We start from the raw sequence: 13,354 nt of genomic DNA, 5'->3' as shown, positions 1-13,354 counted from the left end.
CTTCCAAAAAAGACACTTAGAAATTTCTTAATGTGTCAGTGCCGTCGGTCTATGGATAATTTTCAGCATATTCTCTTTCAGTGCAATGGCTTCAAAGTCCAACAATAAGTGTGCCTATTCCCCCCTTTTATTTGGTTACTTAACTGCCTGGAAATGCTTTGATTTTGATGTTCAAATGGTCACTTTTGGGTGTGTTTAATGCATCATATAAAGATGGATTTTAAATGGCCATTTCGCTTAATGCGGGAATTTTATTTTTTATTTTATTTTCCATGCCATTTCCCTGCCAATTTCCACACCATTTCGGAAAGGAAAACGCTTTGAGATCTCGCTCATTTATATGTGTATTTTTGATGCCATTTAAATTGCTGTTTATTGAATTTGTTTCCCCAACTCGGGTTTTTAGGTTTCGGTTCTCTGTTTTGTTTGCTATTTGTTTTTTTCGCTGCTGTCTTTTGTGAGTAAATTTCTGCTTGAATAAGGGGACTGTGGGGAGTTTTTGGGGGAGGAGACTTGCGCACAGTTTCATTTGTGTAAGTATCGTATTATTTTGTGGATAAGCTCGACACGAAATAAACCAAAAAATAATAAGCATAATGTTTCGTCTTATGTGGGTTTTTCTTTACAGATTTTTCGTTCTTTTATTCTTGTTTGACAATCATTTTATTCGATACAGTATAATGTTTTTCATTTTCCGTTTCGTTTGCAATTTCTATTCGTAGTTTGTGTTGGTTTCTCATATTCTCATATTTTTCTCATAGTTTTAAATATATTGTATGTACTATTCCTCTTCGTTAGGATCCTCTTTATATCTTTATTCAAAAAAAAAACATCTTCAATTAGGTTTTGGGTATCTATCCGATTCTTTGTGGTTTTTTTTTGTTCTCTTTCTTTCTTGCTTGTTTTGAGCTAAATTAAATTACATTTTTACACACACACACGCACACATACTTGCGCATGCACACACACATTCATTCATGACTACACTGGGAAAAAAATTTGTCCTTAGTTGATATCGTTTTTTTTTTATTACATAAAAGTATTATTTATATTTCAAGCATTGCTTAAAAAAAAAAAAAAAAAAATAGTATAAGTTTTATACTATAATGTAAAAATAATAAATTCATTTACAACACTAATTTAGTCTCTCTTGGAACAGGGGGTTTTAAATTACAATACGCAAAAAAAAAAATATATATATATACATTATAAATATGTATATTCATGTATATTATATAGTCGAATAAATAAAATCACTTAAGAATATTCAAGCTCTGAACCGAAGAGAAGTCAACTGAAGGAAAACTTTTAGCTGGGCTCCACTAGAATATGATTCGCTGTTCAAATTTCCCGTAAGCGAATAGACACAAACGGAGGACACATATCAGAATATGAACGAGCGATTCTGATATTTTTAGCAAATTTTTTTTGACATTATGAAAACTATTGATTACTCTGTAATACGATTTTTGGTGAGGAAGTTATATTGTTTTTTGCACAGAATATTTGAGATTATTTTGTATTGCGATTCATGGGTGAACTGCATGACGTGCTAGTGGAACCCATACAATTAAATAGAGAGAGAGAGAAAGATGGAGAGATTTTAACTTATAGACAGATAGATGGAGATGTAAAACTGAGCAAAAACCTCTAGGAACGCATAAATCAATGGAGAAGCAAATGCGGTTCGGTCGAACTCCAACTCCAACTGCAACACCAACACCAACGACAGCATCAGCTGCACCTCCTGTTCCGCTGCTTGGTTGCCTCACGTATTGTTGAAGAGCAACGACTCGATGCTGAAGGGATTGCTGCGCCGCATGCTGATGGGCGAGGTCTGGTGAACAAGATTGGCCGCCGCTGCCACCGCAGCCGCCGAGGCGGCGGTGGCCGCCGCACTGTGGTTGTGCCCATGCCCATGGCCGTGCCCGTGAAGCTGGGAGTTCTGCAGGTTGAGTTGATGGAAGGCCTTTGCGGGAAAGAGTAGCGATTTGGGCGATGCGCGCGACTCCTGTTCCCTGTCCCTATCCTCTGACTCGCCGCCATCCATCGGCTCCATCTTACCGAAGACACCACCGCCGTTCGAGAGCAGCGTGGAGGGGGCCACGGAGCTGGGGCTGCCCAAACTGCCGCCGCCGCCAATGAAGCTGCCCGCCCGCGAGCTGTCACCGTCGCCGTCCAAGCCGCAGTGGCTCTGGCCGCCATGCTGTGGCCCGTGTCGGGCCGGGCTGACGGCATCGCTGTCCAGCTCATCATCGCTGTCGGTGCCGCCGACGACATCGATCTGGATGCCATCGTCCTCGAGATCCGAGTCCGAGAAGGTGCCGTTCGCCTTGTGCTGTGATATGTACTCGGCCTTGAGGGCCTCCAGGTCGACGGTGATGCCCTTGGCCTGCAGCTTCCTCGCCTGCCTATCGATGGCCTTGGCCAGTTTCTTCCGGCGCCTGGCACTGGAAAGATCATGGAAAAAGGAGGAGGCAAGAGGGAAATGCTATAGCTGGGGAAATCTTTGGGGGGAAGGGGTGGTGGTGCAGCAGTGTAGAGCTCTGGGAACACTTACCGCTCCTTGGCCTTGAGCTCGTTGGGCGGTATCGGCTCGCCGCTGCATGTCTGCGGCTGGGCATTGTGGGCGGGCCGGCCGGGACCCTTTTTGGTGTGCTCGCGCTTACGCACCTTGGCCCGTCGATTCTGGAACCATACCTATCTGGAACAAAGCGTATAATCTCAGCAAAGGTGCTCGGATACGGTGTGGCAGGGGGATCCTGTGGAACGAGACTCACCGCAACTCGCGACTCCTTGAGGTCCAGCCGCATGGCCAATGCCTCGCGCATAAATATATCCGGATAGTGGCTGGCGGAGAAGGCCCGCTCCAGTTCTTCCAGCTGCCAGGAATTGAAATTTGTGCGGGAGCGACGGCGTTTGGCGGCGCTGCTATCATCATCGCCGTCGCCGGGAAAACCTAAAGACACAAAAAACAGGGACGAAAACAGGGAAAAATGTAAATGAATTTTCAAGTCGGAATCAAGTCATTAATATAACTACCACACAATGGAGCATAGAGCAGAGAACATCGAGGGTGTTGACTTATTAAAACTAATTAGGGTTCTACCAAAAATAGAAACAGACTAAAAAACCTAAAAAAAAAACTAACCCCCGAACCCCATCACACATGGGACCCGGAAGACCCGGGAAACCCTGAAAACCCACGAAAAATTAATAGAGAAAACACACACAAAACGAAAAACACTTTGTTCTCGACACTAAAAACCCTATAATTAAGTGTTGGAGAAATTATTTAAATGAAGCCAGCACCACAAACATACACACACACACACACACCCACACCACGGAGCAGCGCCAAAATGCATAAATATTCATAATCATATATTTCAATTACAACGCCAATGGGCCCCCCCAGCCCCCAGCCCACCATTCCATTCCACATCCCCTTATCCCATTGCAAAGGGAGTCTACTCTAACCGACGCGTCGGCATACAATAAAAACGAAACAATTTAATTACGTTTCCATTCTCCACTCTGCAGTCCACTCGCCCAGTCCAAGTCCCAGTCCCAGTCGCAGTCCCATTCCCTGAACGATCCGATCCGGTCCAGAATGTATAGTTTTCTATATTTAGATTATACACCCAGAGGGGGCGTGGCAAACACACTCGCATACACAGAGAGAGGGAGAGGAGAGAGACGGTGAGTGGATACACAGAAAGAATGCATGCAAAAGGGCCCGCAATTTATCAAATTAGCTCCGATCGGACCCAAAGTGAATCCGAAAAGGTACAGGAGAGAGGGCCAGAAAGGTGTTGGATATTAGATGATGGGAGTGGGACTGAACAGGACAGGACAGGATGAGGCATCTCAGGGACACTGCAATGGCCATCAGGACAGGAACATAAAGCAAATGAACAGTGAATACATGTGACTGGATAAACGAATGCAAAGTGAATGTTTTTGGCGATTTACTTCACGGGAAACGTTTTTCTCTCACTGTGGAACTGATTCTCAGTCGATGCTCACAGGTAAATTCAGTCGGGTGACATTTTTGAATTATTTTTCCATCAACAAATAAGTATTAAAATTACAATGCGACAATCACGTGTTCTATTCATTCGAATGCACTCGAAACTGTCATTAAAATGAAAGCTTCTGTCATTCTGATTCTGATTTTCATTCAATAATTGAATGTAATTCCATATAATAAATGCCAAACATATACAGATATACATATGTATATATTTATACCTTATTATACATAGTAGACCAATGAATTATAGTGCATTCACCTCAAATATTTGATGTATTCAAGTGCGTAATGTAATGTACATAATTCAGTAATAATTCAAATTGAAATCTGCTTGAAGAATTACCATTATTGCAAATGAAATCCCCCAATATTCCAACTCGTCACGCAATGAGTGTTGGCACTGAATCGATGATTGCCATTGCCTCGACACAATCGAAAGCCATTTAAATGCCACAACACTTGCAACTTTGTAATCACATCGCTACACCCTGCCGGCGCCAGCTCCGGCCTCTGCCACTGGTCCAGTCCGGTCCTACTCTTGTCCCAACTATCAATTGTGTAAGATGTGGACTACCTACATACGCACACAATGCACTCCACTCCAGCATTAAAGCGCAATAACAAGAGGACGGGCCACTAATGAATGGTTTGCATTTTGCTGTTAAGTGTACCTAATTATGCGTGCAGCACTGTAACGCTGCCTGAGCCTCTCCTCTGCCTCTGTCTCTGTCTCACTCTCTCACTCTTTGCTTTGACTGTGCTGCAGCCGCCAAGCTTTGGCACTGCTTTTGCACTGCTTTCTGCATACACGATACTTATTAGCATGGTGCATTTTTTGGGTAAATAACCGACGCTAAAATACCGCTTAACATTTAAACTTTCGGCATACGATGCGATTTAGATGTAGAATAAAATGAAATGAATTGAAAAATGCCATCAAACGAGTCGATTTTGTATAGCTATCAAAGTGATCATTCAATCCTACAAATAGCAAAAAAGTGACGGTAGAAAACGTATCGTTTAGCAGCAATAGCAGCTCTCGGGGGTGGGGGGGTGGGGTACTCGCTCTCTGCACTCTGTGGAGCGACAAAAAACTCGTTTGTTTTAAACGACGCGCCGACCCGCGGTCAGTCTTTTGACTACGTGTGTGTGTGTGTGTTCCAAGCCAATGCCACAGTGTATGTACATACATATGTATGTGTTAATAACTCAATAACAACGCCAAATACACAGAAATAATAGAGACATTAAAGGCACCAAGCGACTAGCGACAAACGACAAACAAAACGCAGGACGCAGAGGACGGCCGGGCCGCCCTTTAATGTGTGAGAGTATGAGGCGGGGCAGACGGAGGTGGAGTGGGCGGTGCACACACAGATACTCATACGTATGTATGTACACACAAAATGCATTCAAATGACTTAATAATAACAGGCGGCTGGACTGCACTGCTCCGCCCCTTCGAAGGAGTCGCGCGGTGAGTGAGGTAAGGTGAGTGTTTGGCTTGGCTTGGAGTGCGATTTGAGTGCCGCGACAGTGCCACAGAGAGAACACATAATTCATGTGGTTTTTTTGAAAATGCAAAACGATAATTGAAATTTATTATGATTATTGCACCCACTGTGCAACGTGTGCAGTGTGCAATGTGCAACGTACTACAACCACCACCACCACCATCACCACCACCACAGATGTACTGCAATTTGGCAACGCCGCTGCACTCGGTGTGGCTCCTGGCCTCAACCTCCACACAAAAAGCCAAAAAACGAAACAAAGAGACGAAGAAACGGGCGGCTAAATCACAGGGAACGGAACGGAACAGACTTGTGTGTGTGCCTGGGTGTGTGTGTGTGTGGTGTATTGCATGCCACAGTCACATTCCGTGGCATGTTATTTTCGTTTACAGCTCGCGTCAGGCAGGCAATATAACAGTTACACACCCCCTCAAACTCCCCCAACGCCAAAACCCCAAACCCCCGACCGTACCCAACCCCCAACTCAAGACGACGCCCCTACCCTTTACCGCGATCCTCCGCAGGTGAGGAGCCACTTAAGTCATAAAAATTAAAGTGAATATATGTATAAAAAAGTTAACACAAGAAACAGGCAAAAGAGAGAAGAGAGGAGAAGAGAAGAGCAAAGAAGAGGGATGGCAGGCAAAGAATGGTTTTATGGTTTTGAAGGAGTGTGGTGGATTATGGGGAAACTCCTCGTCTAATTGCATTTGACCAAAGCAGCAACAGAGGACTAAAAACCCTAATGAATGCTTGATTCACTTCCATTGAATGATTCATTAGCAGTTGCCAGTTACCATATTCATAATTCAATTTCACGTATGGCAGTGATTCCACTGAACATGATCATTCAACGTTAACTGTCATCATGCATAATACGCAGAGTTTTCATTGAGGAAACTTCACTCTATACATATATTCCAAATGGATTTAATTATTTCGAACAGTCTTTCATTAGCAGTAAAATGGAATTTTACGCAGCATTTTCATGATCCAAATTCACGAGTGGAAGGGTATTATTATTATCAATCAACGTTGACGCGTGACTGCCATCATGCATATCATGCAGACTCTTCTGCATAGATTTAACGGAGTATTCCACTGGGTAGCACCAATCCAACGATCAAAGGATTCACTTCTCTTAGACACTCTTTGCTGCAAGCACAACTGTTGAACAGATTTCGTGATGATCATGGATATAGCCAGAATGAATACATTGATGAATTGCTCACAGCAATCACAGCTTCACTTCCCCGAAACGAAAAAAAAAAAACAAAAACCCAATCACAAAACGGAAATCCATTAGAAAAACTCCAAGGAAGTAACGAGTTTTCGAAACTCCGACGAAATCTATTCGAAGGCAGAAAAATGATTTATCATTCAGTATTCCATTCCATCGTTCCATCAATGTGGAGTGATTTCCGTTTTTTTGGGGCAGAACGGAAACACCCGTCATCCCATTCCCCCTCACATCTTCAAACCATTCGGAATTCATTAGGAGACAAGAAACAAGAAACAACAAAACGAGTGTAAAGAGTGTAAAGAGTAAAGAGAAAAGAGAACAAACACAGAAAATGGCGGCGTCGAAGCAGAAAACTGAAAATCGCATGATAAATGATTCCGATCGCCTTATGACAGTTTCTTCATTTCCGGCATGAAATGAGCAACGGCAACGGCACAAGAAAAAGTTCAAGGAGAGGGAGCGAATGAGAGAGCGATGATGGTGTGGATGGGAATGGGAATGTGAATGAGAGTGGGAATGGGAGTGGGGACGACAACGATGATGATGATGTCCCGTTCCACCACCCACACAACCCACACACCCATCTGCCATTCGGCTGCATGTCAACTCTATCCCGCAAAATGATTAATGAGCAAAAGGCCATTCCCCCAAGCCCCCTCCCCCATCCCTCTACCCAGCACACTCCTCCCACACACCGCACCAAGCAGCAAAACGGGCGGCGCACAACCTGCAATCTGGCAATCTCTGGCCTAATCAAATTGAATCAAATCAAATTAATAATTAGTTTTTAAAGCGCTGAAGCGCCAAAGGAGTAGGAAGTGCCTCCTCTCTCTCCCCTCTCTCCCTCTGTCTCGCTGTCTCTCTGTGGAAGTGGGTGCCGCACTATCCCTCTCTGTGTCTCTTCATGTGTTGGCTGCAATTAATTAAACGGCCTGGCGCACAGCTAATGTCGCAGAAGGCCCCAGATCCGAGATCTACCATCCTCCAGTGAGTGCAGTTAATTACAAGCAGTGAGGACTGCTTACCTCTGGCCACGCCCCTGGCAAACGCCCCACGAGAGTGGCCGAGAGCCGAATGGCCGCGCGCATTGGATATATGCATTATGGCCATAATTACACCAACTAGCCATCATTTGTTAATGCTAATTGGTCAATGAGCCGCAGCCAGAAGACGGCCAGACAGCCAGACGGCCCTCTCCTCGTCTTGGACTTGGATCTGCTCTCGTACAAAACGCCTTGGACCTATCTAATGGCTCTCCATTGAGAGAGCGCGGAGAGCGATGATCAAAGCAAATGGAGACCCATCAATTTCGGTTCCCCGGTGATTGCTCCCCAAGCAATTGTCCAATAACAAGAAAAATAAAACCCCCACCTCCCACAAGAAAGAAGTAAAGAAAGTGGCAATGACCACAAAACAAGTTAAGCATAAATCATCCACGAGATGATTTCCATCAGAGGCAGAGAATGAGATGTATAACTAGCGTTTCCTGGAATGAGAGCAATTGCGGAATAGGAAATGAATCCTCCAATTCTGGACTCACTTTGAATAACATATTGGAATACTTGGAAGAGTGGAAGATTGCTCAAGTAGGTAAGTCAGAATATAACTTTAAAATTCTAATTGATATTTCCATATAAATCCGTAAGAAACATTGAATGTGAGAACAGGGATTTTTATAAGTAGATTTCTATTTCAAAATATGAAATGTTACTTTAATTTCCACATAGAAATAATCATAAATAACTGGAACATAGGGACACATTTTAAAAACATGAAAACAAACTATCAAATTTCTTGTTAAAAAAATAGATTTCTTTAATGTGAGTTTCATCGCAGAATATGGAATGATACAAGAAAACAGATCTCCTTAACAAAAGTTTTTACTAATGAAAATACACCTTCGATTCCGGTAGAGAATATATATTTTATCTTTGGGAACATTTCAATGGAATACTCGTACGATGTCAATAGAAGTAATAGAGCTAGGGATGGCTAAAAGTAGAGAGATCTTTCTAGCACAAATTAGGAAAGTCAATTTTAAATTTACAAAAAAAAACAGGTGCTTAATATCTTTACGACTTTTATGGAATGGAAAGCGATTCGGTAACATAGTGGCCAGAAATAGGAGCGATTGCGGAATACCTATGGCTATGGAGATAATAAATCCTCTCTTGTAATCCGAAACCCACTGAAATGTCGAATCAGAGTGAGTCTGCGCTGTATAGAGGCAACTCTTTATTAGTATTGTATGTGGAGCGACATATACAACACACAATAGTTTGATCATCTATGGGCAGGCATTGGGAACTCGAATCTCGAGACTTGAAACTCGATGCGACCATTCAACGGCGCACAGCAGGCGTCTCCGTCGCCCAGTTCAGTTCGTTCTCAGGGCATTCGTTGGAGCAATCCACATACTTTGTATGCTAAATAAAAATCAGAAAATCAATCGGATTTTACATAATAATCGATCGCTGATTAGCTAAATCAATAAATATGCTTTGTAGGTAGCAAAAGTCAAGCACAAAGCACAAAAATCTGACTGATACTCAGAGCTCACGGCCTCAGAGCGCACGGCTATAGGAGACGGAGACATGATTGACAATCCGAAAGCATTTAGCAGGGCTAATTGAATGAATTAGCATATTGTCCGCACAGATAACGACACCAGGATGGATTCCAATCACACATTTAACAAACAATCTACGAGTAGCCGTAGCCTCTGACGAAGTGGATCGATCAACTGGCGCTGACCTCCAAAACCCATCCCTCTACCCTCTACCCCTCTCTATCATTATAATGTAGGGGACGTGTGTTCTCGGATTTGATAATTCATTAGCCACTCTCCCGATCTCTGAACGCAAATTCACTGGCAAACGAAAGCTGAGGAAAGCTAAGCGAAAGTCGCCGATTGGAAATTGATTTCATGGGGGAATACGGAATGCGAATTATAGGGAACTGTGACGTCGATTCTGGGTTACCTAACACACGTGTTGGCGATTAGGGCTAAGCGTCATGCCGGCACTTTTGCCTTTTGCTTCTACCTTAAGTACTTGTATGTACAATATTCAGAAAGAGAGCTTTATATATGTATGAGTGATTAACAAGGAGACGTATTCCTCTTTTGAGTTGAAGCAATAGACGTATAATATATAAGAATTAAGCTACTAGATCCCTGCATTTTCCATATGAATGAACTTTTTTTCTATAGTCTGATTTGACTAGGAATCTCCAAAGATACCTAGACGTATGAGCTTTATTTGGTGTACGAATTTCCCCCAAAGGACAGGCATCCAAAAAATTTACTAAAAAATTAGTCGATAGGTTGAAAAAAATTGATCATCTGTAGCTGAATAGCTGATTTCACGAGTAAATTTTCTAATGGGAAATCAATTTTATTGATGTTACTTTTAGACCATAAAATTGAAACGAGCCAAGTGGGAATTAATCCTGAACTCTCTCCACAATCAACAAAATCATACAATTGAATCATATCCTGCCTGATTACTGAATCTTCTACCAAAAGTCAAACACTTACCGCCATCCTCGTTGGATCCCTCGCTCGGTGGTCCCGCCGGCGGCAGACTCTGCCGATTGCCGATCATCAATCGATGCTGGATATTCGCCACAGTGCTGGCCACAGCGGCCACTGCCGTCGTCTGGGCGGCACTCACATTCCTTAGCGCCGCCGCACTCAGTCCGGTGAGATTGGCGAAGGCATTGCTGGCATTTACCGCCGCCATTTGAGTGGCCGCCGCGGCAGCTGCCGCTGTGGTGGGATGTCCGCCGCCGGCCGCATCGAATCGCGGCCGTCCAAGGAACGGTCCATTTGGCCCAAACACGCCGGGCACTCCGAACTGCAGGAAGGGCCCCCAGGGCGGCACTCGAACACCGCCGGGCGCTAGTTGGGCGGCAGCGGCATACAACTGGAGGGCGGCCGTCGGATGCAGTCCCTCCGATGGCATACTGACACTGGGCCTGGGATGGGAATGGGATGTGGGTGGACTGCTGCCGCTCAACCGTTGCTGTTGCTGTTGCGGCGACGTGGCTGATGGCAGATGGTGATGGCCTGAATGGGGATACGGATGTGGATACGGATTGGATTTTATCCTTTGGCGGGACGATGGTGCCACTACTTCCGTCTCGTCCTCGTCCTGGCTGCTGCTATTATTATTGTGATTGATGTTGTTGCTGTTATTGTTGTCGTTATTGTTGTTGTTGTTGTTTATGGAGTACTTTTTGGTGTCCGCTGCGGTGTGGGTGGCTGTGGGTGAAGATTGATTGTGTCGTTGCTCCAGTACCATTATGGCTCTCACGCTCAGAACTTTTGGGCCATTGGGTGGAATCTACACTTTTCTTTACACAACAATTGGAGGGGTGATGGTGTTTGGGGGGATTTGGGTTTTTGGGTTTTGTGGACACTCGCGCTTGGGATCGATCACTAAAGGACTCTTTTTTGGGAGTTTGATATTTTTCGTTTTCAATTTCGTGCTTAAAAAAAATTTACAGTCTGTTTTTTTTTCAGTGTGCGTGCTTTTTGTTTTTGTTTCTGTTTTGTTTTCTTGTGTGTGGTGTATGGCTCTGCCGTCGGCCGGCGGCGGTGCACTACTGAAGAAGACGCGTCGCTCCACACTGATTGAGGGTCTTGGCTCCACTCTCGAGCTCTGGGTACGGTCCGCCGTTCGATTGGATTCGATTCGATTCGCGTGCTGCAGGGGGGGGGCAGTTGGTGTTGCAGGGAGAGACAGACACCAGCAGCGGCAGCAGCAAACGACGCTAGCGGCTCGCAATGAAAATTCAATCTGCGAGCCGACGACGAGCCGTGCGGCCAGGAAACCCTCAGAAACGAGATGGAGCGAGTGCCAAGAGCGAGAGAGCGAAGGCGACCGAACCACCACCAACGCGGGCAGAGATTGTTGCCATGTTGTTGGTGCCCGTCTCTCTCTCTCTTTCTCTCTCCCACTATCTGTCGCTCTTTGGGCTGCTCTCTGCTTGTGTGCGTGTGCGAGCGAGGTAGAAATTCATCAAAAAGCAACAACCACTTAATTTTTATATGCGCTGCGTTTCGCCTGTTTCAATTTTGATCAACTTGCCACTGCTACTGCCTCTCTCTGCCACTGCCACTGCCACTGCCTTTGCCTCTGCTGCTGCTGCTGCTTCTGTAATTCATTTAAAAGAGAAACCTGTCTGGCTGTATGTGCGAGTGTGTGTGTGGCCATTTTCAACATGGTCTCTGCCTTCGTGTCGTGTGTGGTAGAGCGAGACAAATATCTCTTCCATGGCCGCTTCCATTGGCTTTCCACAAATACTGGGAATTTGCTGCTCACTGCCTGCTGCTCACTGCTGCTGCTGCTCACTGACTGCTGCGTCGCCATTGCCAAAAACGACTTCAAGAGTTTTCAATTTTCTTCAGGCTGTTGGTGTGTGTTTGTGTGGGTGACAAAGTTTTCCAGGGCGGAGTTATGCGGCATTTTTTCAATTTGCTTCTCCATCAAATTATTATATGCTCTGCGCTCTGCTCTCTGCTTGGCCGCTGCTCTGCTGCCGCGCAGCTGGCGTTCAACGACCTTTGCAGCGCGCAAAACGCGTCCACCCCCAATAGCCATTTATGGCTATTTTACTGGCAAAATAGAAAATGAAAATTCGTTAACAATTAATTAACAATAATCGGGTAGTTGTTGTTCCTCTTGTTCCTACATTTTCTTCTTCGCAGCTTTTCACGCGCTTTTTTCTTTGCTCTCGCGTTTCACTAGCGTTTCTTGCGCGTTTTCTTTTCAATTACGTTTCCGCTCCTCTCCAAAGCATTCACTTTGCCATGCGTGCAAGCGGGATGGCCATACACACACAACGCCGACGCCAGCCAATTTGCCTTTAATTTGTTAACATAAGCGCCTCGTCCTGCCGAAGGACGAGGAAGAGGAGCAAAAGGAGCACGACAACTCCTCCAAGCAGAAGGAGCGGGAGAAACAGCTCCAACTTCCGAGACTGCTGCTGCTGGTGGTGCTGGTGCTGCTGCGCATGAATTATTCATTTTATTAGGCGCCTGGACAGCGACGTTAGCTGAGGCATCGGCTGCGACCGAGGCAGCGCCAAACGATGCTCCACTTAACCCATTTGCTGTGCAGCTTTCCACCCACACCCTCAGCCATAGCCACACACTCCTCCTCGCTGGCAGGGCAATCAATGACATTGTGTGCTGTGGAGTCTGTGGAGCAGAATGACCTCTGGCCCCCCCTCCGCACCCTTCCACTCCCAATGTGGCAAGTCCCGCGTCTCATCTGTCAGATGTTTTGTTGGCAGGTTGCTTAATTGCTCGCCCTTCGTTCTCTTTTCCTCACTTTCTCACTCTCTCTCCCTCTCGTCCTTCTTCCTTCCTCGCTCTTTCTCATTCTCATTCTCTCAATTCCACACTCTCTCTCATTCTCTTTCTCCTGTCACATGTGCAACGTTGTCTCTCTCTCGCTGTCTGTATTGGTGTTCATTTTATTAATGACATACAGCGCTAGTGGGCGAAAAACGACAGCCAGCCAGCCACCCACCCACCGACCTTTCCCCTCCACC

At 45.2% G+C, this 13,354-nt stretch overlaps 1 protein-coding gene across 2 annotated transcripts; it reads right to left on the bottom strand.

The window, feature by feature from the left end:
* Positions 1-1,586: 1,586 nt before the first annotated feature.
* Positions 1,587-11,896, bottom strand: LOC111077174 (homeobox protein unc-4). 2 transcript variants are annotated; one of them, XM_022371333.2, is made up of 4 exons: positions 10,332-11,896; positions 2,781-2,959; positions 2,561-2,700; positions 1,587-2,450 (listed from the first exon to the last, which is right to left on the bottom strand). In XM_022371333.2, the coding sequence occupies exons 1-4, from the start codon at positions 11,095-11,097 to the stop codon at positions 1,769-1,771; spliced, it is 1,767 nt and encodes a 588-aa protein (XP_022227025.2). In that variant the 5' UTR covers positions 11,098-11,896; the 3' UTR covers positions 1,587-1,768. The 2 variants fall into 2 exon arrangements, with proteins under 2 accessions (XP_022227025.2, XP_022227026.2); XM_022371334.2 differs by lacking the exon at positions 1,587-2,450 and having other exon boundaries at positions 2,575-2,704.
* Between the last annotated feature and the right edge of the window lie 1,458 nt (positions 11,897-13,354).

Source organism: Drosophila obscura, unplaced genomic scaffold, assembly GCF_018151105.1.
Source record: "Drosophila obscura isolate BZ-5 IFL unplaced genomic scaffold, ASM1815110v1 contig_185, whole genome shotgun sequence".
NCBI classification, from domain to species: Eukaryota; Metazoa; Arthropoda; class Insecta; order Diptera; family Drosophilidae; genus Drosophila; species Drosophila obscura.
This window is presented reverse-complemented; position numbering and strand designations above follow the sequence as displayed.